General features: G+C 38.6%; 3 protein-coding genes across 5 annotated transcripts; 1 reads left to right on the top strand and 2 right to left on the bottom strand.

Annotated features, from left to right (window-relative positions):
- Window positions 1-591: 591 nt before the first annotated feature.
- On the bottom strand, window positions 592-13,669 carry LOC118427107. Its single transcript, XM_035836742.1, has 12 exons — window positions 13,542-13,669; window positions 12,229-12,396; window positions 11,152-11,817; window positions 10,080-10,625; window positions 9,395-9,617; window positions 8,504-8,672; window positions 6,594-6,834; window positions 5,771-5,945; window positions 5,081-5,279; window positions 2,609-2,767; window positions 1,494-1,611; window positions 592-1,229 (listed from the first exon to the last, which is right to left on the bottom strand). The coding sequence occupies exons 2-12, from the start codon at window positions 12,272-12,274 to the stop codon at window positions 592-594; spliced, it is 3,180 nt and encodes a 1,059-aa protein (XP_035692635.1). The 5' UTR covers window positions 12,275-12,396; window positions 13,542-13,669.
- Window positions 13,670-14,702: 1,033 nt separating this feature from the next.
- On the top strand, window positions 14,703-23,551 carry LOC118427246 (putative ferric-chelate reductase 1). Of its 3 annotated transcripts, XM_035836901.1 has the most exons (10): window positions 14,712-14,820; window positions 15,586-15,658; window positions 15,861-16,047; window positions 16,295-16,446; window positions 17,916-18,007; window positions 18,588-18,708; window positions 19,010-19,189; window positions 20,381-20,488; window positions 21,331-21,484; window positions 22,242-23,551. In XM_035836901.1, the coding sequence occupies exons 3-10, from the start codon at window positions 15,861-15,863 to the stop codon at window positions 22,412-22,414; spliced, it is 1,167 nt and encodes a 388-aa protein (XP_035692794.1). In that variant the 5' UTR covers window positions 14,712-14,820; window positions 15,586-15,658; the 3' UTR covers window positions 22,415-23,551. The 3 variants fall into 3 exon arrangements, with proteins under 3 accessions (XP_035692796.1, XP_035692794.1, XP_035692797.1); XM_035836903.1 differs by lacking the exon at window positions 15,586-15,658 and having other exon boundaries at window positions 14,703-14,820; XM_035836904.1 differs by lacking the exon at window positions 22,242-23,551 and having other exon boundaries at window positions 21,331-22,211.
- A 114-nt stretch (window positions 23,552-23,665) lies between these two features.
- Window positions 23,666-26,451, bottom strand: LOC118427247. Its single transcript, XM_035836905.1, has 4 exons — window positions 26,324-26,451; window positions 25,511-25,729; window positions 24,730-24,927; window positions 23,666-24,148 (listed from the first exon to the last, which is right to left on the bottom strand). The coding sequence occupies exons 1-4, from the start codon at window positions 26,442-26,444 to the stop codon at window positions 23,988-23,990; spliced, it is 699 nt and encodes a 232-aa protein (XP_035692798.1). The 5' UTR covers window positions 26,445-26,451; the 3' UTR covers window positions 23,666-23,987.
- Between the last annotated feature and the right edge of the window lie 606 nt (window positions 26,452-27,057).

Raw genomic sequence — 27,057 nt, 5'->3', positions numbered from 1 at the left:
CACTCTCCGTGAATAAGATGGACTGTCAGCCGTCAAAAATTTGGAGGCCGTTTCTTTGCTTTCAGAAAATTTGACTGACAAGTGAAGAGATTCATAACTCACATTTGTGTACAGTTAATAGAATTTTTATCAAACAGTGACTACTAATAGCCAACGGAAATTTGGAGGTACGTATGTTTACCTTTAAAAAGTAGTCATCGTTTGATAAAAATTATATTAACTATTGACACTCAGGTGAATAATTCATCATCACCTTGAATATTCAGCATATAGGTACCTATCTTAGTAATAAGGCAGTGCGATGTCATACTTGTACAACTTTTCCATCGCTATCATCCTCTATTTCAAATGAAATATCTTAGTGGTTGTAACTATACGTCTTACATGTTTCAAAGAATACATACCTGCATATCCGTTCAAGTGAAGTCCATCCGGGTTGCTGGAAAACTCCCACTTGTGTTCCTCATGTGCTCCCGTCAGTTCCTCTGAAACATTATTTTCACCAGAAATCAGCCTCTGAAGAATTAAGAATAATATCAAGCAGTATGCTTTTAATTTTCAATGTAGATGATGTTAAACTTCTGTACATTTTTACTCACCAAGTGCTCTCGTTGTCGGTATGACACCATTCCAGAAGAGTACACTTTTGAGTGAGAACAATGGGCCTTCAGTGCCATTATCTGACCCAAGTGTTTCTACCAATCCGTTGGAATATTCTGTCCAGCTTTCCTGCTTCTTCCCATTGTTACCAACGGGGTCTCCGTTGACATGAACTGACAGATTCTCATCCACCAACATGGCCAGTATCAGCATCGGTTTGTGACAAGACATCAATACTTTAACTATCGTAACTTTATCTGCTGGCAAAATTGTACTGACGGACAAATGTGCCTCTTCAGAAGTACTGTTGACAAGGGACACCCATATTCCTTTCTCAGGTATGGACAGCACCAATGCCGAGCCTTGCAACTCACGGTTCACCGTAAGCCAGAAGCCTAAGGTAAAAGCTGATCCTTTCTCTAGACTATTGTAAGAATATTGTAATGAAGTCATGTAGCTAAGAAGCTGTAAGGATCCGTCTTCCACAGAAAAGGCTGTGTCATTTGACTCTTGGTATGACACGGGTGCAGGTAAGGTTGGATCGTACTTGATGTTTACCACCTTTGAGCCTGGTGCAAGTCCTCCACAAAACATGCACAGCGTCGGTATGGTCGATCCCAAAGGAGATCCTAAAGTGTTGATATATAGAGAGAGTTACATTAATAGGAGCGTGTATGAAATTGCTGTGCAATGAAGTTCTTCATTGAGCTGTTGATAAGTATAATCATATCTTAGAGTGCAAAATGCCAATAAAATGTTCAAGTCTTACCATTGATATCATCTGACGTCTTCCAAATCACAAGTGTTCAAGTATTGTACTAAGAAATCCTACTAAGTTAGCAATGCACGCAAATGGTACAACATGGTAATGGTATAAGTAAAATGATACTGACGGAAAGCGATGAAGACTTCTTCTGCTGTGAGTGGTCTCTCAATGAATCTGAACTCATCCAGCATCATTGTGCTAGGCAGTGAGGATATATGTGCAGTGTAGCGGGCACCAAATGCAGCCTTGCAAAGGGGAAATAAAAATCCATGACCATCCTTCCCAATGTATCAATGCTGTTAGATCTTTGCAGATAAGCAGATTCATATCCACGGGTGATTTTGCTACAAGTTATACTTTGTCCCTATGACATACAACCTCAATTTAGCTTTCTTAAAATGACCGTGTCAACGATCTTGTGCCCTTAGGGAAGGCACTAAACATGACTTTCCCATCCTTGTCAAGTATCAGGGTGAGGAAGTGGATGAAGTTGTCCTAACGTAAGTTAAGTTTTGGCATCATCTTCATCCTAACCATAGCATCATCCAAACTTTAGACAGCTGGGAGATGGCAAAAGTTGTCCTAAGTTATGACGTCATTCTAACCATGACATTATGCAAACTTCGGACAGCCAACCTGTTGGTATGCACAGTTGCCCGACGTTGGCCAAAGTTATGACGTCAATATGAATTAGATCAAGATCTATATATAACATGTCGTTGTGTGTAACATAGCCAGCCACTGCCAAGTGCTAAAAAATTAAATATAAATGTATATGTGCTAATATATTTAAAGCTATCTTTAGTACACGGCCCCTTTTGATACACGGGGGCCGGGTGGATGGCAGAAATTGTCTTATGTTATGCAATTATCGATGGCGCAAAGTTTTTTTAATTACATAATTATTGTTTTTACGTCTGATAAGTTCAGCTTCACTCATTTACTCCTAAGGGTTAAATCAATACTGACAATTGAAATTGACAAATAAATTCTGATACTATTTTCAGCCCTGAAGACAGGGGCCATTTTTTTTACAACATCACAATTTTCAGCACTGAGGACAGGGGCATTTTCCACAACTTCATCATTTCCGGTCAAAACATTAAAAATCAAAGACCTCACCACTTTCAAACTGAAGGCAACTTTTTTCTTGGTCAATCTTTTTTTCATTGGCATGCCCACATCACTATTATTAGTGTTTCCTGAGGATGTCATCATATAATCAAATCAATATTGCCTTACCTTGATTACACTACGATCGATCGGCTCCTCTGCTCTGTCCACAGGATCGGTTGACGTTTTATAAAACATTCCATCCAGGAAGAGGGAAACAGACGCGTTTTTAGGGTTGAAGCCAAAAGCCACGTGGGTCCATCGGTATATGTAAGGTGGAAACGTCACCTGGCATACGAAAAAAAAACATCGCATAAATGTATATTTTTCCTCTGGCTCAGCCTTAGCTGTTTGTATGTTTGTACCAGAAATGATGTTACTTGTCATGTAAAGTAACGCATCAAGTCTCCCATACAGCTTGCTACAAGAATCGGATAAAATACTGAATACCCTTGGGAAACCACCAGTACTGAAAATCTACTGTTAAGTACTGGCCGACTACTGCTTAGTACTGAAAAATCTACTGTCTATCTACTGAATAGTAACTATCTAGTACTGTCAATATCTACTAATTATTCACACTTTATGCAAATTTCCAGTACTGACATAGTAGAAAAACAGTAAATACTCAGTGGAAAATCAGTAAATGATCAGTAGATACTTATTGGGGAAACAGTAGATGACTACTAAATATCTACTGACACACAGTAGATGACTACTAAATATCTACTGACACACAGTAGATGACTACTAAATATCTACTGACACACAGTAGATGACTACTACATATCTACTGACACATAGTAGATGACTACTAAATATCTACTGACACACAGTAGATGACTACTAAATATCCACTGACACATAGTAAATATCTACTGACACTGACTACGAAATATCTACTGACACACAGTAAATCCAAGAATTGTAAATAATATGACCCTCAAGCATTCATGGAGAATACAGAACATGTGCAAGTACTCAGCACAAAAGCAGAAAATGGACATTAGCAGTAATTACATCATTTAACTTAAGAAGTAATTTCTTATCAAGTGTTACATGTATGTACATTGATAAGATACTAAGTATAATGTTCAAATAATCCATGCTTGATACAATATCAAATTGACTTTGGCTTAGAGAATGGGGGGTAAACACTCAGTCAATCATTTTACTCTCTCTGATACATGCTGTTGCATTTACTATTCACATTTAACTTACCGTTTCACTCAGTATGCTGTGCCTTGTTCAATGTATAAATTTGTCTAAATAACTGCAGTTACAGTATATGAACAATGAAGGTCATTCTGGGGGGAGGGGGGCAGAAGTGGACTCATAAATTGTTGCAGCCGGTAATTGGACAATGATACATGTAATTATAAATTTGTTGAAACAATCAATGTCTGATTCAATTAACACTGGCTGGGGAGGGGGTATAAACTTTGAACTGGTGAAACAGAACCTGGGCACCAACCAGGTGCAGAAGCTGCCTGTCACATCCAACAATTCTCACCAACCTGGAGACACTCTCTGCAACAACCTGCTCAAGGTCAGGCATGCATGGGGGAGGGGGGCAGAAGTAGACTCATTGTTACAGTATATGGACTTCAAGGTCATTCTGGGAGGAGGGGGCAGAAGTGGACTCATTGTTACTGTGTATGAACTTCAAGGTCACTCTGAGGGGAGGGGGGTGGGTGGGCAGAAGTAGTCTCATTGTTACAGTATATGTTACATGTCATGTATCAATTTGTCCAAACAATCATTAATTAATGTCTGATTTCAATTGACACTGGCTGGGGAGGGGGGGGGGATATTAAACTTTGAAGTAACTTACTTTTTTGCTAAATTTTCCTACCTTTCTGTTTTGCTATAATCTTCACAGCATCTCCTTTTCATTTTTACCATAATCTTCATTACCATTAACTTCAAAACTGTCTTGGAGTTTTTATAGATAAAGTTTACACACAGAGAGACAAGCAGACATCTTACCCTGGCTGGCTCCATCTCCAAAATGGAGCCAAAATGCAACTGACATTTGAAGTACAAATGGACCAATCATAGATTGACAATTTAAAGACTGTGATTGGTCAAAAGATATCAGTAGATGTCCAGTAGTGATCTGATTGGTCGATAACTCAGTAGATGGCCAGTAGTTGAACAGTAGATGTCAGTAGTGATCTGATTGGTCAAACTATTCAGTAGATGGCAAGTAGTAGAACAGTAGAATTTTAGTACTGTTCTGACAGTAAAAGAACAGTAGATATAGGCGTAGTACTTGTCAGTAGTGGTTCAGTAGGACAGTAGAAGTCGATTTACTGAAAATCTACTAAAATTCTACTGTTAGTAGTCAATCAGTACTTAACAGTAGAGTTTCAGTACTGATGGTTTGCCAAGGGTGTACCAATACCTTTGCTCCGAAAACGTTGTCAGAAAATATTGAGCAACTGTTGCAGTCGTTTAGCTTTAAAGACATACAATGCTTCTCTAGCAGAACATTCTCACATAATACACAGTCATCCTACCCGTATTAATAAATACAATATAACCATTAACATTATACATAACAGACATGAACAATATCATAATAACGATCAACCTCACCTTCCAGCTATGGTCTGGTGTAGATACGACAACAGCGTGATGCTTTTCCACAGGATCGTGGTACAGACTGAAGCCCCAGGAGTTATGGTGGTCTCCGGTAAAATCCAGGTAGTAGTTCCTGTCTTGCCCGGTTGGTATGGCGAAGAGCCAGAGACACACGGTATATCCGCGGGTCAGGGTGCTGAAGTCTACAAGACTCCTGTAACAAATAATTAAATTAAGACATTTAATGTACATATAGGTCACAACAAATTGATAGTCTATAGATACATAAATGTATATGCAATACCAGTACAACTAGTAGAAAAGTATATTCTACCAACTAAAGTGAGTTCCACTACTTCTCGCTTCCTTGTGACTTTGAAAGTGAAAGAAGATATATTTTGTACAGAGTTAACTCATTAAAAATATGAATTTGTCTGTGTTACTTACAAGTTTTAATGTATGATGGAGGGAGACATAGGTTCAATCAGTCTGTAAGTTTGTCTTTCTCTATAGCTATGTTGTTTTTGCAAGTACGTTGCATTACACCTTTTGTAGTACATGTATATACTTGAGTGTCGTTGGCATTTTTTTGTTTTTGTTTGATGACAAAGTTATGTTAAATGTTATGTGGCGCTGTTAGCATAAGTTGTAAAACTGCACTGCAGCGCCACATCGTATTGTTTACCAAGAAAACACTGTGTTTACCTTGGCAGGTTGGCTTTCTCAATGGTGACAAGCTGGTCCAAGCCGGATCCGTCGATCCTGGCCGCCTTTCCAACCATCCCGTCCACAAGCTGTACTGTATCCCCGCTGGTTCTGATGCCGGGATAGCCAGCAGGCACCTGGCCACGCAAGTCCATAGGGAGGTATATGGACGCATCTAGTGGAGTCAACAAAGGTGTAAAGACTGTAAGAATAGTACACTCTGGTGTGTTGGCAGTTTTTATACATGGTACTTACAAATGATGTGCGCGAAGTGCAGGCGTGAGCTATTCGTTGACACACTGGTAATGTGGAGTAACTATAATCTCCAAGCAGATCTATCAGTGGCAAGGCAATATCCGAAGGGCTAACCAGTATCCAACAGGACAACGGTGGCCTGTTGGATAGTGGTTGGCCATTGGCATACTGCCTACCGAAAGATTTGCTGGGAGTCAAGAGTAACAAGTAAGCAACAAAGAAATATGTCATCATCATATTCAATATCTATACTCTTATTCTATTTATTTATTTATTTATACTCTTATTCTACAGAGTTGGAGCATATATAAAGTATGTCATATTTCGGTAATGGGCTTCCATATATGGCCCATGAGTTGCATGACATGGCAGCCTCAAAGTAAGTAAGCAAGCACGTCATATTTCGTTGTGCTAGGACAACATGTTTGACTATAATGAAAGTTTTCAAGTTAGCAACTCGTGGATAACACTTCGCAAAATTTACCCAAATATTCTACTTAGAATATCACTCATAGATTTATGTTTACAGACCAGCAACTACAGCTGTAGTTTGGTATGCTTTACTCACCCCAGTCCGGATCACTTTCATCAAGTTCGGACGTTCGAAGAGCGCGGTCCTTGAACCACCACCCCGCAAACTGAACTCTGCTGTCTGACCCCTCCACACAGTCATCAACCATGGCTCCTAACTTCAGCGTAGCGACTGTAGTGGTGTTGAAGGACGACTCAAACTGAAGATCCGTCTTGATGGAAGCCATAAAATGGCCATTTACGTATGCTTCCATTTCATACCGGCCATTCATGGTCAGCTGTAAAAAAGGAGGTTTTGTTAATTCATTTATCATTACCTTTGCCAGAATGGCTAAGGTTATGTTTTGGGCTTGTGAGTCTGTGTGTGTGTCTGTGTGCTAACAGCATAACTCAAGAAGTCTTGGATGAATCCCGATAATATTTGGTAGGTGGGTAGGGGTCGGGAAAACGAAGGTCAAGTTCGATAATGGGCCCCCTAGCGGCTTGCTAAGGTACTGCAGCAGAACCTCAATTTTTGATATCTCCTATTCTGGACATGCTGTGATCATGATTTTTGAGTGGTAGATAGCCCACGAGGCAGAGAGTAAGTGCTGTGAGTTTGGGCCCCCTTTTTGGAACTGCAGGCGCCGGTTTCCCTCATTTGCATAATTAATGAGAAAATATGAAGATGTTGACGGATCATCATGTTTTTTGGTATGTAGGTAGCGTAAGTGAAGACAAACATAATGAGATACCAATTATGCAAATCAACAGCTAATTTGCATAATTAATGAGGATATTTTATAAATTCACTACGTTCCATGATAGGACTTTAAAACTTGTCACATATGTAGCTGAGAAAGAGAGAAATGTCAATACATATTCATCATGCAAATGATGCTCTCATTTGCATAATTAATGAGAAAATGTGAACGTGTTGACGGATCGTCATGATTTTTGGCATGTAGATAGCCTAAGTGAAGACTTATATAATGTGATACTTATTATGCAAATTAACAGCTAATTTGCATAATTGATGAGGAAAAGTTTATAAATCCACTGCATTCCATAATATATAGTTCTTTCATCAAAGTTGTCACATATGTAACTGAAAAAGAGGGAAGAGAGTAAGAGGTGTATTTAAAGAGTCTGACTTTGAAAGAGAATAAGTCAAGAATGGATCAAAGGATCATCATGATTTTTGGTATGCTGATAGCTTAAGTTATGCTTGATACAATTTGATATCAATTAATTGTAACTTGGGATCTAATTTGCATAATCAATGCCGAACTTTTATAAACCAACTCCAAGCATATAATTATGAAGAAAATGAAATGAGTAACGCATTTGTCTACAGACATCATTCTACATAACAAACCTGGTTTATTTGGCAAAGGTATGTGTTCGTGGAACTCTAGTTTTATTCTATTCACATATATGTTCGTTTAATGATGCGAATGTTTGCATGTCACCTAAGGAAAAGTTTGGGACCAGATACTGTCAACAATTATTAATATCACTTTCTGTTGATAGCATTCCATGACCATCAATAACGTTGCTCATAAGGTAAAATGATAAGCAGTATTTTCAAAAAGACATTGATCTGACATTTTCAAATTGCTCCACACTACAAGACTGAGGTACTCATATTGGAATGTTATATCAAAAGCAAAATGTTAAGGTCATGAGAGTACATCATAATTTGCAAATAAAGTGACATATCTAGGATTTACTTGTTAACTTAAAGACAATGCAATGTTGATAGTTTTGATATTTCATAAAATGATCATTTTTCCTCAGTCACAATGCATCACATAAATGGCTTTCATCCATAACTACTTAAAGTATCTATTAGACGGTATTAACATCCTAAAGTATCTGTCAGGATATGCAGAAATAAAACCCTTGAGAAGTCCTTTTGAAGAAGAAAATGTTGACTATTTCAGAGAGGATGGAGCCAAAGTGTACCTGGATAAAATTCCACTCGTCAGGCTGCACAGTGAAATTCAACATGGCGTTCTCAATGCTCCATGCACAGCCTGAAGACCCAGGGTCACAATCCACGCTTGTCAGTTCGTCTCCACTTTGTGCAATCACTGACATTATCTTCACCGGAATGACCCCAGAATATGCAATCCTAAAAAGGCAATAACAGCATAAATGATCATGAATTCGACATCCCTACCAACATTAGTGATCTAATACACAAAGAGTTTGTTTGTGGTTTGTTTGCATTTTGTTCATTTGTCTGATGAGATTTTCAATAGTTATCACATAACAGTCAACTTCCTTATCTAGTTCCACAAATAATACAATGTCATGTGCTACAAATGATACACAATAACGCTCTAGAATCATACCTGCTCGTACCTTAACCAAATTCATCAAAAGCAACATATGAATGAAGTTGTCAATGATTGTGTAGGTTATTGAAACAAATGTTGATTTGATCAATATATGGATGACATCGATTTTGGGATTACCAAAGCTGATTCGAGTGTGCGAATAAAAAACTCAAGTTGCCTTCCTTATGAAATCTAAGTGGTCGGGAAGGTTGAACAAATGAGTAAACACACAGAGTATGCTATACCAAACACTCCAGTCTCTCCATCTGAAGTGACGTTGAATTTCTATGACATTAGTATACATTTTATGATATAGTCTGGTGCAATCTACGGCATACATTTGCACAGTTGGCAGCTGCTTTGTGCAAATAACAGTATGGTAGAAATTCTTCTTTTTCTGGAAATGGCTGTAATTTGATGCACGTGCACAGATGTCAACTAAATAACGTATAATCAAGTCAACATTGCCTAATCTCAAACAGAAAGGACTAGTTTAACTTGTTCTATTTCTGACCTGAAACTCATCCCTATCCCGTGACACATCGTGTGGTCCACCAGACACTCTATGGAGAGTTCCCCACAGTCCATGTAGGCACAGCCACTGAAGTTCAGGTGCGGCCGGTAGTTATGAACTGCCCGTGTTACATCCCCGTGGATGGCGCATACCGGATAACTCTCCTCCACAAAACTCCCGTTTGTAGTTGTCATAGGAATATCATAATGGACTATGGGTCTTCCTGCACAAGCAAAGAAAAGGATACATTGCAGATAGAATACAATGCATACGTTGTATTTAGGCACACGTGTCATCAAGGTCTTTGAAGCCTAGTGCAACCAGTATTGTGTGGAGAAACTGTAACTTACAATTATATATATTCCCTTTCAAATCCTCTCGTATCATTAATGTGCACATCATTTGTCTGTCACATATCAATTAACCTGATAGACAGTTTTTTTACATTACACATACACAAATGTAATACAAATGTATTTTTTGTCAACATTAAGGCATCATAGTGATAAGTTTTATCTTTAAGAAAAGCTAAGCTATGTGTAGCTTTGTCTGGACCCTTTTAACTATGGACTGTTCATCATTGCTACTATATTCATTATGTTATTCTTATCATCAACATCATTTTTGTATATAACATGTTACACTTGAATTATAGATAAATAAGTAAATAAATAAAGGTGTTTACCAATTTCATACAAGGTTAAAACATCCCTTGCTGGAAGGATGCCCTCTTTGAAGAAGATGGTCTCTGTAGAACTGTCTTTTGTAGATGACAACAGTCTATATCTGCCTTGGAAATACACCGATGTGTGCGGATCAGTCTTAAGCACCTGTAGCTTGTCCGATTCGATTTCCCCAAGAAAACGTCTTCCGTTGAGAAACAGAATGAATTCATCTGCTTCGATGTCCCAGGTGATGACCACGTGGATCCACTTGTCCTTCAGCATCGGGAAGGTTGTTGAAAACTGTTTGTCGACAGTTGTTAGCAGCACTGTTCCCATTTGCGTTGCTGGGTGGTACATGACTGTGAATCCTCTGCTGTAGCTGTTGTTGCAAGAATTTGACAGCATTGTTTGCACTTCGTCAGATGTTGCTGTTGGGAGGATCCATGCAGCAACAGTGAAGCCCAAAGTACAGTAGATGGAGCTTCCCAGGCAGTCGTTTGGGAATTCTCCGAAGTTAGACTGTCCTTTTGAGAAGAATCTGTACTCTCGCTTAATGGCCAGTGATGCTGAAAATGCGACAGAAGCATCAAAAATATTATTGCATTCATTGCCTGTCTCCGTGATTGTCCTTAACTCTTACTTGTAAATTTGCCCTCATCAAAACTATGCAACATTATTCAACCAAATCGAGAAAATTTGATACAATGTAGATCTGATAGATTAAGACATGTAGACAGATAGATAGATAGATAGATATACCAAGGTCTTCATAGAAAGCAATTGCTGTAAGGTTGATTATAGAAATATGACACGGTAGTGTTACATTTTAGATGCCCTAGTCTTTCTTTCTGCCAAACAAATCTATTTCACTCGCCAAGACCTAATCGTTGTACAGTATAGTAGCAGCCAGTTAATCTAACAACGGATTAACGCAAACTTCTGTTAACTGCACAAAATGCCAGAACCCCAAACTGGTGCGGTCCAGCTGGATAAATTCACATTATTGCACCAGCCGGATAATTGCACGAAGTACGCTGGCAACTAGGTTGTGCAATTAAACGACTTCTACTGTACTAAAGCAACGTTACTCACCATACTCTTCCTTTGCATCCTCCACTGACACGACCTCTTCCCAAATGCGAATGTCGTCGACAACTATCTGCCAATCGTTTCCAATTTGCTCTTGGTTGACAGGCGCTCCCAGCTTAAGAATTGTGCTGTTGATTTTAAGCCCTCCTTCCTGCTCCTGGCTGTGTTGAACTTCGCCATGGTAAGGTACGCCATTGATTGTAACACTCAAATCATTCAGCCACGACATGTGTACGTGTGTCCACAGTCCTTCGCGAATTCCAAACGTGACCTTCTGTGTAGTGCCATTTCTTGTGACAGCAATGACGTACAAGTCACCCCATCCTTGGTGGTACACGTGAAAGCCGTCTGGACTATTTCCCATCTCATCACCGGCCGACACCAAGTAAACACTTCCGTTTACGGCAGGGATACTTTTTTCTTTAAACCACAAACTTAGAGAGAACCCATTGAGGCAATTTGAAGGGTTTCCCAGGCACATGTAATGATAAGGTCCACCAATCCAAGACCAATACCTACCAATCAAGAGGCCTTTGTTATTCAGAGATGATTCAAGGTGAATATCATTCCCAAGGTGAGAAAGTGTTGATTCTCTGTTGTCCTCAAGAAGGATATTTCCGGATCTTGCATCTATTGAAAAGTGGTAACTTCGGATCCTTGCGTCTTTGGCTGCTGGGACAAATTGAGTTGAAATTTAAAGGGAAGGATATCAATTGATTATCTGGTAACTAACACATAATGCATAAATTACATTAATTAAAATACTAGACTGTTCTTCCTTAAATGCCTTCAATGTGGAATGAATGCTTCAAGCTGTAAGCCAATGGCCAATGTTGCTTAATGTAAAATCAACCATATTTTCTTTTCCGTATCTGAAATTTAGTTTCAGAAGCTTGCATGAAGATGTCCATGCATAAATGATATATTATCCAAAAAATCATTTCATGTCATTCTGTCCTATGACTCTTATGTTCCACATTCGAGAAAACAAGTTATATATTAAATTTGTGTGTTCATTAAGTTAAGGCCTGTTATAACTTTGATCGGCACATAATAATCAATACATCGATGACAACTCACCATAAATGTACTTCAAACGGTCCTCTTCAAATGTTCCCTCATCCATACGGAAGTCGTCAATTAGGAATTCCTGACGGTCTTCCCAGGCAACTTCGTTTGACAGGCTATTGAAAGCGAGACTGTCGAAGCAGTTTTGGTCGGCAATCGACCTATTCTCGCCAGCAACCGCTGTTATATACAAAAAAAGAAGCCATCAATGCATGTATAGGCCAATCCTGAACCAAGATTTTGAACTTGAAGTCATATCTTTCTAGTTTACTGAATCAGATAAATCCCGAACTTATTCTACTTTTGTAATTGTCACTCTCCTCTAGCTCTTATAAGCACAAAAATGACAAGAAAACCTTTTTTCAAGACTTAGCCGCGTAACACAACATGTCATGGGAGTTTGAAAGCCCTCTAATATTCACTAATCTCCAACCAGATTTACAGGTGCCATAAGACAGTATCAGAAGCCAGTCAAGCATTGTCCAACAGCCAACAGGAGAGTGCTGGTAGACACCCAATGGCTCAGTGGCACTGTCACTACTTAGCTGGCTTTTGACACTGTCTTATATATGCCATCAGCAAATCTGCATGAAATTACTGTTCGCATTCGGTAAAATGTATGCTGAACAATTTTTTAAAGAGTCAATTGTGCTTTTCCTACACCCTGTTCACACACAGCCAAATCTATGCGACTTGATCAATGTGCTCATGTAATACGTAAGATTCACTTTCTTTGAAGTAAACGGTATGTCAGAGGGTTGCAAATAGCAAAGTCCGCTACAAAACATTTCTCTATAAGGCCACACCAATTTAATTTCTTGGTTCACGGATTTTTTCATAATAAATATGGAGCAAAAGGGCGAAATAAAAATAAAAATAAAAATTGTAAAATGGTTGGGGTAAAGGTAACGGCTAATCCAAAACATAAAGAAAAAAGTTTTCAGCTTGAAAAAAGTACAAAAACACTATTATTGTACAGTAACAGCACCTGTACCCACACTTTAAGGAGCTTATGATATAAAGGCCAATTTGCTACACCAGAAAGTTGGTGAATGGTTTCAGTAATTGTGAAAATTTGCTGAATGGTAATTTTTATTTTTTTTTTCCAAAAAATAGGAGCGAGGGAATCCGTGAACCAAGAAATTAAATTGGTGTGGCCTAAGGCTGCTCATTTCAGTTACCTAGAAATTCACAATTGCTCTTTTTGATCGAATTGACTTGTATGCATTTTTACAAGACTAAGTGTAAACGGGGCCTACCAGTTCGTTACATGGCTTTTGTTGTATAATCTATGAAGGCAAAAAGTTTATCCAACATGAACTTACAAAACTGCTTGATGCCGTTGATGTAGGTGTCCAGGTTTCCGGTTTTGTTCCAAGCAAACGCCAGGTGTACCCAGTGTTGGTCTGTAACTCCTATCACCACGCTCCATTCCTTTTGACTTTTCTGTACCTTGAACGCGAGGCTTTGGCTGTCATTTGCCTTGAGAAGATATGCGAGAAAGTGGGACAATTCAATACATGCATGTATACTTAGTAAACCAATGTAGGGCTATTAGGGCTATAATGCATTTATGAATGAAGTCCTAATCATTTAACGCTATTTGGAGTTAGCTTGTTTTAAGATCGAAGCAACTAAAACACTAATAGTTATACATTCAAGTATTATAAAATTAAATTGGATTGAATTATAAGGTAACAATGATAGAATTGTGCTATACTGTAATCTATTGGGCAACAGCATCCACAGTTTTATCGTACTGTTGCCTGTGGACTGAAGAAGGTATCAAGATCTTCCCCATGCAGACTCCTTACACAGACGATCCAATATGGCGGCCAGACATTGCCTTGATCTTGAAACCGGCAGACCAACTACAAATAACATTAAATACTTAGGAATTGCTGTGTTTTTTAAATCATAAGTTCATAAGCACAATGTATCCAGAGTGCCGCACAAGCTTGTTGCCCCATATATACTATTTATATAGTTTCAGGTCATTTCAGGCGTTAACTTAAAAGACGGATTCTCAATTGGTTGAGGGCACTTGGAATATAACATAGTGTTCCAAACTCCTCCAGTCCAACCTGTATAATGTCTCTTGGATGTACATGGCAATTTTTTGTGTGTTTTCAAATTCAGTCTTGGATTACATGTTCTCTAGCCTGGTATGAAAATTGATGTGAAACCTACAACTGGTCTGACAAGGCCGTTGCCAAGCTCGATCCAGCCTCTACGTCATAATCTGAGCTGCAGTACCGTAAATTCATTCATTTCTCAGTCAGTGGTTTTAGTTCATGGCATTACGGAAAGGGCAGTTTTCCTGACACTATAAACAATTGGTTTAAACAATTCTGTAGTACTGTCTGTCAATGATACATTTGAAATGCACATTCATAGCATCTTGAACTCACAGTGCATAGGACAAGAAATTAGAGCCACTGCAAACATTTTCAACATCTACAGTTACTGTATTTCATTGCCAGGTTTGCCTGGCAAGTACACACCCTACACCTTTTGTTATTCATGTTATCCCATTTGGTTAGATTGAAAGGTTAGAAGGGGAGGCCAACAAGATTGAAAATTGAGCGTCTTCTGCATTAAAAGGTATAATATGTACAATTCTTACATTTTATCCAGTGCGACTTTTGACCTTATAAGGTTGAGAGAATGCAGGATAAACACCGATGCGATGACGATGTACATTGCATGACTGTTTATATAAATGTTAAGGCATCAAGGTATGGCCTGACTGAATGTCTTTTGTTTGCAACATTCCAGAGAAGGTGTATCACATTTTTGAGCATAACTGAATAGTCAGAGTCATACGTTTCTCATAGGGCATTAAAAATGATTTTGAAGATTCAACTGTGTAGCTGAAAGATCAAAATATGAAGACAAGAAATGCCTAAGGAACTTTTTACTTCTCTCGTATTTCAGTACCATTACACTCATCTTACAGTATGTGATAGCGTTACATTTACACTAGCTGTGTTGTTAGTATAGTAAGTATACACATGTGAGTCAGATACACTATTAGTCTAACTCTTGCATGCACAATTTTTGCATGTGCATTTTTCCTCATAACAAAATCATACAGTGTACAATCTAATATCTTAAATCCATCTTCAATGTAAAATTGAAGTTTTGACTAACCAACAACAAAGGGTTTATGTCTCAGCTTGCAAGTGATTACTTGTTCATTTTCCATGCTGACTGACTATCCTGTACATGACACGCAAGGGCAAATTTTACCTGACACTGTCAGGTATTTCGCCTTAGGCTATTGTTTGGCGTACAGACTGCACAAGTTGGTTTACACCCTGTCTATAGTCTGTCTAAAGCACAGATATCTGTACGTTTACTTAACAGTTACTGCTGCAGACCAGCTCAGTCTCAAGCAGCCAACAAACGTGTCACAATTCACTACGGGCAATCAAGCAAGGTAAGCTTGTAAGCTTGTAAGCTTGTAAGCTGGACGTACTGTTAGTCTAGACCTCTACTACGAGTGTTTGGCACATGCAGGCTTGAATCCGAGGAGCCAGGAGACTGTTTCTATTTGCTTCTTGTTTTTCATGTGGAACTGGAATGGTTACAAGGGTAAGCGGATGGAGTCTGCTATTTCTGATTGCCTTGTGTTGTTGCAGATGTGGGGAGTTATAATTGTGTCACTGCTGGGCCTTACAGCGGGGGTGTGGGCGTACCCTTCAGGTGCCCCAGCCTCAGCCTGTCTGGACATGACCCCCCAACACGGGCCATCCGAACAGACCAGCACGCCGCCGTATGAACTAGTGGTCAGCAATGATACATATGCAGGCGGGGATGAAATTGAAGGTAAGATGTACAGGTTTGTTGAACTAGTAAAGATCATGATTTCGTGACATTTTTTTTTAATTTTCATTTTACCAAAAAAAGCATTCTTTCTGCTGAAATATAATCCAGAATTTTTTAATCACTGTACTGTACAAATGTCATCTAGTTGTTTAGTGACTGCAGTAGAACAGTCAGAAATTAAGTCCACTAAGTTTATGTATTGTAACAAAGCCCTGAGTGTACTGAAAATTGTTTCCCTTTACTTCAGTCACCCTAAGAAGGACTGGTAACTCTGCACAGTTCAGGGGGTTCTTTATCCAAGCTCGCACCCCCGGATCAACAGATGCACAAGGACAGTTCACCACTGTTGACTCTGGCACCACCAAAACTGTCAACTGTGGCAGTGTGGCAAACTCAGAAGTAAGGCAAAGTCTGTTTTCAGCTTTTGGCTAAATACTTAATACTCATTCTTTTTGATTAGGAGAACAGAACTCACATACAGGTATAATATTGTTTTCTGTGGCAAATGCAGTAGCCAGACAAGCATCCACTGTAACAGTTTCACTGTATAAATTTTCATTAATCACAGTCTGCTCTGAAGCTTATAGGATTTTCTTGGTCTAATTCATTTTGTGCAGCATAATGCAGTCAGGAGAAACAAGGAGCTCCTTGATAAAAGCTCCTTGGGAGAAAGAATAGTGCTGTATAATATTACATGTATATAGTTTTAAATGTTTTAGCATGGGAGAGGTATTGACTCTGAGTTGGTCCTGAATGACTAATTCACTTTGTCTATATATGTGACGTTGAATAACAAAACAAAAGTTATTGTATCCTTAGCTATAAATATATAATATATAACATGGAGCAGATTAAAATGGGACTGAGCAGAGCACTTGGGACTAATGCTTGTAGCCTTTCACAGACTACACCTATATAATTATCAGATATTTTGTGAAAATGTAGCCAGGTTCCCAGAATTCTGGCTCAGGTTCTGGAATTCTCCAGAATTCTGGCTCAGGTTCCCAGAATTCTGCAGAATTCTCCAGAATTGACTTTGTTCCTGGAGACATCTAATTGCATTCTACATATTAATTACCTTTCAATAATTTTTATACATTTTCACAAAATATCTGATATATAGGTGTAGTCTGTGAAAGGCTACAAGCATTAGTCCCAAGTGCTCTGCTCAGTCCCATATATATATAATATACGCACACGCAACGTAATGCAGTGTCTCTCTCAGTAATATTGAAACCCCAACGATTACAAAAAGAATTCTTTATATTAAGACAGTGTACCAAATGTGATTGTAACCTACTTTCATACAGCTGGGTTTTATCTGAGGGGTTTGCCTCCAACTATTCATGATTAGAGCTGTGCACCTAAACAAACTTTAGCTACAGGTTAAAGGTTTAGATACTGCTTCAGACCTGTACCTGCATGTGTATACCTAAACAAGTTTTATCAGTTATCTCTAAGCTAAACAAGTAGTCACTTATCTTATTTAGTGATGAACTGTCATCTTTGTATGAAAATAAAAAAAGTTTTCTTAATTTTCAACTGCAACATTATCGCAATTTTTATTAGCAGATTTGAGATTTACTTAGTTTGAATCTGTAAAGATTAAAAAAAGTGGTGCCCAAAGTCATATTTTTAGTTTGTTCAGGTACATGCAGGTACACCAATTGTTCGAGACCTGTACCTAAACAATCTTACGAGTACAGGTACAGGTGCACACATTAGGTACACAACCATTTTTATGATAATCACATAGATGCCATAACCTATTAGACACAGGTACTGGCCCAGGGGATAATCCTTGTCTTTCCTGTGATGTAACTTCGAACCAAAGAATTATCATGACCTTGTGCGTGTTGCTTTCACAGAATGGAGTGACTCACACCGGAAGGACAGATAAAACAACTGTGACTGTGACGTGGACTGCACCAGCAAACCGCGTGGGACACATACAGTTCAGGTAGAAATACATGTATTATCGTTGTTTCTTGATTTGGACAGAGCAGTTGTTTTGTATCACATGCTCTGTACTAAGTCTAATGCTTGCATGTAATCTAACTTTTTACCCCAAGTGCTATGGATAAATACAGTGCTAAGTACACTGTGTATTAAGTATAAATACAGACTCTTACTGTTGACAGTAAGGCCACACCAATTTAATTTCTTGGTTCTCGAATTTTTTCAGAAAAATTTTGGGGCGGGCGGTCGAAAAAATAAAAATTTGCAAAAAGTCTGGGGTCAGAACATGTGAGGCTTGTGTAACACAAAAACAAGGTTAGTAGTCAAGTTTTCAGCTTTTCATGGCATGATTTATCCAGCTTATTGGTTGGTATCTATCATGTGACTTCAAAGAAGCTCTCTGATTGGCTTATCAGCAGTATGTACCCCTGGAATGTTTTTTTTTTACAGGTCTGCGATAGCAAAACCTTTATTGTTATTCTTGGGACTTATCATTAGTCCAAATCGGAAAAAAATGGGTCGGGAAATCCGAGAACCAAGAAATCAAATTGGTGTGGCCTAATGTGGTTAACCGTTTTCAGGGCTACAGTTGTAGAGACAGAGGACGTTTTCTGGGTGACCAAGGTGAAGTCTTCCTACGTACAGGACCCCACTGCAGGGCCTTTACCCACACAAGCAACCTCTAGTGGACAGGACATTGGGGTAACTACATTTCCTTATGGCCAAGGGGTAACCCCAACCTAGTCATTCAATAAGGCCCATAAAATGGTACAGTCATGTACTCCTTTTTCTGCTTAGTGCTCAGCACTCTATTGTAGCGGCCTGTGTGGCCGATGGTTAATATTTACTGTATAACTAGTAATTTTTATGGTAGTGTTCTTAATGACGTTGCATACTGTTGTGTTGTAGGGTACAATTGTCATATATAATGGGTTATCATTCGAGGATTTCTGATTTAGACACAGAATTAGATTAAATGCATTTTTCACTATGTCTTGATTAGGTGACTTCCAGTGGTTGTGGCTCCACCAAAGGTTGTTACCAGGCCCCCAGCAATTGTGCCCCGCCGTCTTGTGACTACTTCTCCTCCTGGCAAACATTGAGCAACAACAGCGTGCTGGTTGAAGTTAGCGGGACGTCCAACGGATACGTGGCTGTGGGCATCTCTCATGATAACATGATGGTATGGTTTGCTTTTATTGCATTCAGAAGGTCCAGAGCTTGATTCTTGACCAGATCATCCCAAAGACTTGAAACACGGTACATATTGCTATCATTGCAAAGTACTCAACCACCACTACCTAAGTAGACTAGCCCCTGCTGTGGTCAACAGTGTAGCCCCAAGGCACAAAATGTATATAGAAATGGAGGGTATCAGGTCTTTTCCCTCCCAGGATACCCCCCCAGGACGTTTCGCCTACAGGACGATTCCCCCAGGACATCCCCCCTGTTGAAGACGATCCCCCCCCCCCCACGATCAGTTTCCCTCCCCCTAGGTTGATTCTGTCGCTACATTGCTAAATATGCAATGCCGAATATCCAAACATTATGCCTGATAAAACATTATATTCTATGTATACTTTACTACCAAGTGCTGAGCTGCGCGCCGATTGTGCTAACGGGCGATGGCGATCTCAAGTCCGACTGCCTGACAAAGTCACTGCCACTCACTGTAGTCCCAAGAAATATGTTGCTACATTGATATTGCTGAACTTGGTACTAAACATTGCTGAATATACATCCCAATAAAAGACGTTGTCTCAGATATACGGACCTGTAGGTTTCGGAAGTTTTGCTTATGCCCAGAAAGTGAATGACTATGTGACTAGGACTTGTTGTATCACAAATTCATTGCCCAGCAACAATGGTTAATTTCACGACAAATGTCCAAAAACATCCAAGACGTGCTGTTTCGTTTGTTGATCAATGTTAAGATAAATCATATTTCTAAGCCTATGACTTCTAAAGTTTTTAGAAGGCAATCCTTGAGACCATGACATTTTTGAGTGGATTATGGCGGGCGCAGTGGGCTAGGTTAGGTGAACGGAATTTAAGTATTATAGCCACCATCGCCATAGTGATCCTGAAGTTCAAATCACCAACAGCCTATTCCACTTATTAGTTTATACTTGACCATACAAATGACACTGTACTTTTTGTCGTGTCAATATGCTTGCTTTCATGTGACTTTCGTTTGAGCGGAAATGGGATGTCAACATCTGTTGACATCACAAGATAGTACTACTGTAGGATCATTCATTTCAACTAGACAAGAATCAGAAAAATCTTGTTGGCAAGCTCTTAACTTTGTACTCTGTGTACAGAAAATAAACTCTTCATGAGAGTTAGATGAATGTTGTGGATATGATTTCAGGGATTAGATGTCATCTATGAGTGTGTGTATGACTCAGACACAGGCAGCACCACTGCCTTCTCTTCCTGGAGCCCGGGAAAGACAAGGCCAGAAAGGGACAGCACCCAGGTGTGTAGTTACTGTACATAATTGTACATTTATTTTTGGAGATGTCTCTGAGGTGGATGCTGTTCTGTACATACCACTCAGCTTGAAAGGAATTCTGTCTAGTTATAGGTACCCATGTCTAAGGAAATTGATATTTGCTGCCATGTACATGGGCACGATATTGACTGATCATATAAAAGAAGGGACCTTTATACTAAATTATAGCTGGGACATTGGAAAAGAGCTACATCTATTTGTCTACACTATGAAATAGCAATATCTTATTCTCTTTCTAGTATAACTCACGTTACCATAATTGCAAAGATTGTAATACTCACTGTAGTTTGTATACTTAGTAACAGTTGAAGAAAACCTTGCCTTAAGCTTACAATCGTCACTGTGCTTTTTCTTTTGATTGTTATGTCAATTAAGATTTCTCTATCTATAAACTCTTCTTTCAAGACATGCATTTACCCTCATACCCTGATTGGATATGTCCAATAATGTCTTCATTGAATTTCCTTTATGGATATGAAAGATACTAATATGGACGATAATTTTCTTTTGCTTTCTCTTTGATCTGCATTAGTGTTGTTTGCTATATCTTTGTTTTGTGAATCTAGGTATCTTTACCTTGTTATTAGTATTGTGACTATTTTATTAAGTTTGAAGGAGGGGGCTTCTCTCCTTCACATTGTTTTTACTTTTCTATATTTCTCTGTATATGATGATTTCTTTTATGCAAATAAACAATAAACATTTTCTAGATATCATTTCAAAGAATCCAACCTTCAATCCATATGATAATATTAGTATAATATATTTCATAGATCCATTTTACATCTCTTTCCCTGCTGTCCTAGGGTGGAATCTGGGCCATTTCTGGGTCTTACGTGAATGGTGTTGTGTCGTGTAAGTTCATCATAGCTATCAACGATGCCGCGGCCGGCAGGAGACAGGTGAAGGTCAATGACCTGAATTTCTACTTGCTGATGTCGAAAGGATCCACGACTGGAAGTAGGTTTTAACTTTTCCTATCAACGAGTAGACTGTGTGTTTGTTGCAGCTTATCAGTGGGTATCACACTAGACTGCAGTACATGTACCTTGGCAGCGTTGCTGCGTTTTATATTGAATTTGTGGTCCTCTTGACGTCAATCTGGAATATCATTAAAAATCATTAAAAAGGCACACACAAAAAAAATAATTTTTTCTCGATGAAATTGTTAAGCAATCTGTCAAGTCTCTTGGCAGCAGCCTAAATGACTTGTATACAGTGTTGAATTGTACACCCAAAAGAGACAGCTGCGATAGACCAATTCTGACTGTGCATTAAAACCTTTTCAGATAGTACATGTGGCATCTATAAGACATGCGAAAACAAGAAAAGCATTATGGTTGTTGAGATCCACCAACTTGAACATATTCATTTTTTTGTTTGTAACACATTGTGTCTCGGTGTAACCTCTCATTTATATAGTGATATTTTCTTTATTTCATGCGAAAACAAGAAAAGCATTATGGTTGTTGAGATCCACCAACTTGAACATGTGTAACCTCTCATTTATATATTATTACACTGTATGTGCACCTCACTTTGGGCTCAACCCCAAAGACAGATGAAAATCCAACAATAAATAGATTAGAAAAAAATACAATTCATGGTTCAATGGTTGAGCAGCCTGTGCTCTCTACAAATATGCTTTACAGTAATGTATACATCAAAAATTTGTTGAGATGAATGCTGAAAATTTTGTGCATCTTTTATATTTCAGATACAATATCATACCATGCCGCTAACCGCATCGTTTCATCTAGTCAGATTGATTTCCAAAGCAGCACCCAACACTCTAGTGGCGCAAGGAGCCGGGGCACTGTCAAGGCACACGGTATATATATGTATATAATATACGTATATACATACATATACATTTGTATGAATGTATAATAAAACAATGATTGATGACAATTTGCTTTTGTGGTGAGAAAGAAAAACTGCTATATACATGTATGTTGTAGTAAGTTCACTGATATTTTGTGTACTAGTTGGTAAAAGATACTTTTTGCAACCATTTAGCCCTTTCTCTTCACGTTTTTAAACAAATATTCTTGATAATGAACTCATTACGTTACTCTGACAGCTAACAATTCACACTCATTTTCTAGATGTCTTAATAGATGAAAATTAAAATGAAAATATCACATCGATCTCATTTTGTACAAATATTCATGGGAATACTAAGATATAGGGATTGTACGAAAGGTATAGGAAAGGTACAAAAGGTAGGAAATATTCTATCCCCTAAAATGTTTATTACTCTGTACTACTAGTATATTCTTTTTTATCCCTACCTATCCTACCGTAACATTGAATGGATGAGTGATTACTATAACTCTACATCACTTAAACCACTCTTTTTACTCCAGAAACGGTTCATAAGAATAGCCTTAAATGTTCCCTTCCTAAGTGGTTCGCTGTTTTAAAAAAAGATTAAAGATCCTCACAATATACTGCATAAACAGATTTCAAACTAGCTTGTTGATGTACAAGATGTACAAAATTCAAATATCCACAACCACCACACAAGAAAGAGCAACTGTCTGAGGCCTATTGATGCAAAAATTTACCAACAGCAATTTACTACCATGCATATAGGGGTCCCAAAGTTTGGAACAACTTGAATAAGACAGTAAAGCTGAGTCCGTCTTTGTCACACAAAGGCTGACTTAATCTTTATAAATAACCCTACATTTTCCTTATTTGGCTTAGACTTCCTTGTTTAGTGCTGTAAACCTACAACGTTTACATATATCCATACATTATTACCTACAAGTTATGGCCAATCATTTATTATAATGTGGTAAGGTAAGATTGCATTATATTGTTTCTTTTATTTATTGTCCCTACTTATTTCTTTAGTTTAATTGATGTATATTGTAATAAGTTAGTAAAGAAAGGCCTTAAATTGTATTTAATAAGCAGCAGCTTTGGGCTGCTCTTGCGGTGTTATGTCTCTTTATATTTCATTGCCATGTATCAATTGTTTTTCTTCAAGTGCAAAATAAACAAGTTGAATAAACAACACATGTAGTATGGTTGTCTTGTGTATGAGGGGTATCATGCATAGTCCAGTGGAAAATGATTTTGGACCAGTCAGCGGTTAGTGCCTCAAATTCATGAACACAGTCATCAGTCAATACATTAACATATTTTGTTCAGAGAGACAGTGCTTGTGGTTAAATGTCCCACACAAAACACTATGTGACCTGTGTACCTGTACCTGTACCTGAAATTTCTTTAGGTACACTTGCCTGTAGCTCTACTCTACAGGCAAATGGACCCACCACACTCGAGAAGACATGGGGTCCGACCTGTGTGCTTTCCAAACAAGTGTGCTTTGAAAAATGCGCCATGGCAACGCCACATTACACTACCTGCTATTGAAGAAGAGCGCTACTCTTACGCCTTAGTCTGAGATTGGTCACTTTGCCTATTCAAAACGTGCAGAAATGCTATAAAATCATCTTACCTCAAGAGAAAGTCCACAAGAGGTGGGACTTGAATACGTTGTGGCAAAGTATCCACCCTTCAATGGATACTTAAATTTCGCCCACAAAAGGATGCTGAATGTCTCAGAAGCATCTGTTACATAACCTGCAGACTCAACACTGGCTTGGCATTCTGGAGAGAAAAAATAAGGTTGTACATAGATAAAATTTCTATATAGCGTATACAAGCTCATGATAATTTTCCAGCGATGTGCATCAACTTGTGTGGTCTAATTTATAATAGCCTGTAGTCAGCAGACCAAGATGTAAAAATACATGTACCTCAGTCCATGCAACTCAAATACTAATAGGTAGTTAACCTTTTCACATCAATTTCATTCTGCTTAAGTGTAGTTTGCGACATAGGCAGAATAGAAATATTGCCGAAAACAAATTTCCTGACATAGATGTGCTTAATAAGCGTACAATTGTGATAGAAAAATACTCAACACTTTCCTATGTTAAATCATAAATCATCTTAAATCAATAAAGTTTTATCATACATTGCAACCTACAGAGTTGCTATTTACCTAACTACAATTTGTTTGGTAGAAGGAGGCAAGTGTAGGATTTGAAAATTAAAGTTCTCTCACAGTGCACTTTGATTTTAACCAATACTTGGTTGCTGCCTGATGTCGTTGCAGAGATAAAGTTGATTACAAAATAGATAAAAAATGACACTTGAAACTAAATGTTGACAGTAAACGTTGGTACCTTCCCCAAATTTCCAATATCCGTTCTGTGAGTCGGTGCTATACCCAGCATAGTTGATAGAAAGGGGTGCCGAAGGGTCAGTCCACTGCATGAATGGAACCGTATCTTCTTCCTTCCCGACCGCAATGCTTATATTACCACTGTCCAGGTACGTCCAGGAGATCCAGAATTGCTTGTATACGTTTTGGTCTAAAATACCTTGAGTGAAAAAAGGAAGAATGACTCGTCAAACAAAATTCGGAATGGCAACATACGTGCTAATATATGGGTGATGCTGGAAGGCCGCTGTGTAGAGACAGGCGATTAAAACTCCTACCATGACAATAAATCCTCGTGCAAGGGTCACATTTGCAAACTGGCACCTGGACGGGCAGTTTGCTGGAATGAAAAGTATGATACAAAACACAAAATGTAAAAAAATTAGTCATATACGTACATCTAGGTGAAGGTCAGACATTCAGGTAACAAGGTACACTAAAACAGTTTCTCATGCAACTGGACTTTTGTCAGTGTCATTGAACAAGCTTAAGATCTGTTGGAGAGAATCATTCAACAACCGTGCTACTGTAACATCTATTAGGTACCAGTTTGGAAATGTGACTCAAGTACATGTTATACATTCAATTTGTATTTCTCTTCTTTTGCTCATCAACAAAACGTCTAGCACACAATACCTAAGGAATGCAGACCTTGACTAATTATTATAATAAGTAGAACTCTGTAATAAATGATAAATAAAAGTCTGTGAAAATACGAGGCAGGTATTTTGTGCAAAAGGTACCTGGTGTTTGTACTGCTATCTTGCTGTCTTCTGTGCGACGAATCTCAGAGGTGTCACCGATGACAACTTCGTACATATTTGGCAAATACTTTTTCTTCCTGGATAACGCAATGTGGGCAGAACCGCCTGTCTTCACCTCGAACATTAATGGAGATGATGCGATTGCGGGTAACTGCCATCGGTATAGGAGTTCATTACCCGTGCTCTTCTCCTGGCGACCTGATGTAGAAAAAAACATTTAGACTGTATAAGTGAATATTCTATATGTCGTAGTCTATTATGCTTATTTCTAAAGCTAAAAACAACAAAGTCATTCACGTTTGGAAAAAAAAGCCAACAATCTAATATTTTCCAATTTAGGCTATGTTTATTTGATTCAGTGGATCCTGGAAATCCTAAAACTGATGCGAGCATGGTGTAAAAAAAGTTGAACAAATGACTAAAGTTTAACACACATACATTGTAGTATGGTATACTTCATTTCTTTCTTTGAAATTGACTAATAAGCATTCCACGCCATAAGTATCCAAATCCGATATATTTGCTCATTTTGCTGCAGCTGCGTTTTACAATTAGCAGCATGATAAAAAAATTTGGAAATAGATGAAAAATGATGCGGGCATGTGTGCCACCCAACTAATCGAATTAACATGGTCTTATTGTAAGTTCCAGAGTTCAGACACAGATCAACAACATGCAATTTATTGTATATCATTTTAATCAAGTAAAAATATATAGAGCCACAAGAGGATAACAATATTTTGAATATGAAAAAAAAATGTGCTACAACTGTACGTTACTTCTTCAACATACCTCTAAGTTGAAGTGCTCGGCCAACCACTCCATCTACAAGTACTAAGTTACACTCGCTGACGATAAACTTCTTGGACGACGCGTGTACGCTTGCTTCTTCACCGTCCTTCATATCTTCCATCGGAAGATATAGCCCAAAACCTGAGGTGTTTGTAGATATTAAGATTAGTATTCCTGACACTTGAATTTCTCCAAACATTCAGGTTCCGTACCCCAAACAATGTCCATACCCCCAGTTGTGTCCGTACTCCCAGTTGTGTCCGTACCTCGAGTAATGTCCGTACCCCAAATAGTGTCGTACCCCAGTGTCCGTACACCTTGTAATGTCCATACCCACAGTAGTGTCTGTACCCCCAGTAATGTCCGTATCCCCTTCAGTGTCCGTACCCCCAGTAGTGTCTGTGCCCCCAGTAACGTACGTCCCCCAGTAGTGTCTGTACCCGCAGTATTGTCTATGCCCATAATAGTGTCTGTACCCCAGTTGTGTCCGTACCTCCAGCAGTGTACGTACCCCCAGTTGTGTCCGTACCCCCAGTAGTGTACGTACCCCAAGTAGTGTACGTATCCCCACAATACCCATACCAAGGTACGTATCCAGTTCAAGGTCTGTTAAAAATTGGTGGAGAAGGGGTGTGTACACTATTTGAGTTTTTCCATTTTACCTTCCAGTCCAACAGATCTATCTGAGACTTGCCTCAAATCAGGGGTGCATACTTTGATTGAGGTGCGCACTT

The sequence above is a fragment of the Branchiostoma floridae genome, chromosome 12 (genome assembly GCF_000003815.2).
Source record: "Branchiostoma floridae strain S238N-H82 chromosome 12, Bfl_VNyyK, whole genome shotgun sequence".
NCBI classification, from domain to species: domain Eukaryota; kingdom Metazoa; phylum Chordata; class Leptocardii; order Amphioxiformes; family Branchiostomatidae; genus Branchiostoma; species Branchiostoma floridae.
This window is presented reverse-complemented; position numbering and strand designations above follow the sequence as displayed.

Bases quoted from the DNA above. Each gene is read 5' to 3' on its own strand.
- LOC118427107 (XM_035836742.1), bottom strand. From the start codon at position 12,274: ATGGATGAGGGAACATTTGAAGAGGACCGTTTGAAGTACATTTATG. The intron at 6,835-8,503 runs GTACACTTTGGC...CCTTTTTTACAG, and splicing joins ACGAGTGGAATTTTATCCAG to CTGACCATGAATGGCCGGTA. The intron at 2,768-5,080 runs GTGAGGTTGATC...TTCGTATGCCAG, and splicing joins CACCAGACCATAGCTGGAAG to GTGACGTTTCCACCTTACAT.
- LOC118427246 (XM_035836903.1), top strand. From the start codon at position 15,861: ATGTGGGGAGTTATAATTGTGTCACTGCTGGGCCTTACAGCGGGGGTG. The intron at 19,190-20,380 runs GTATGGTTTGCT...ATATGATTTCAG, and splicing joins TCTCTCATGATAACATGATG to GGATTAGATGTCATCTATGA. The intron at 20,489-21,330 runs GTGTGTAGTTAC...CTGCTGTCCTAG, and splicing joins CAGAAAGGGACAGCACCCAG to GGTGGAATCTGGGCCATTTC.
- LOC118427247 (XM_035836905.1), bottom strand. From the start codon at position 26,444: ATGGAAGATATGAAGGACGGTGAAGAAGCAAGCGTACACGCGTCGTCC. The intron at 25,730-26,323 runs GTATGTTGAAGA...TTTCTACATCAG, and splicing joins CCGAGCACTTCAACTTAGAG to GTCGCCAGGAGAAGAGCACG. The intron at 24,149-24,729 runs GTACCAACGTTT...TTTTCTCTCCAG, and splicing joins ATATTGGAAATTTGGGGAAG to AATGCCAAGCCAGTGTTGAG.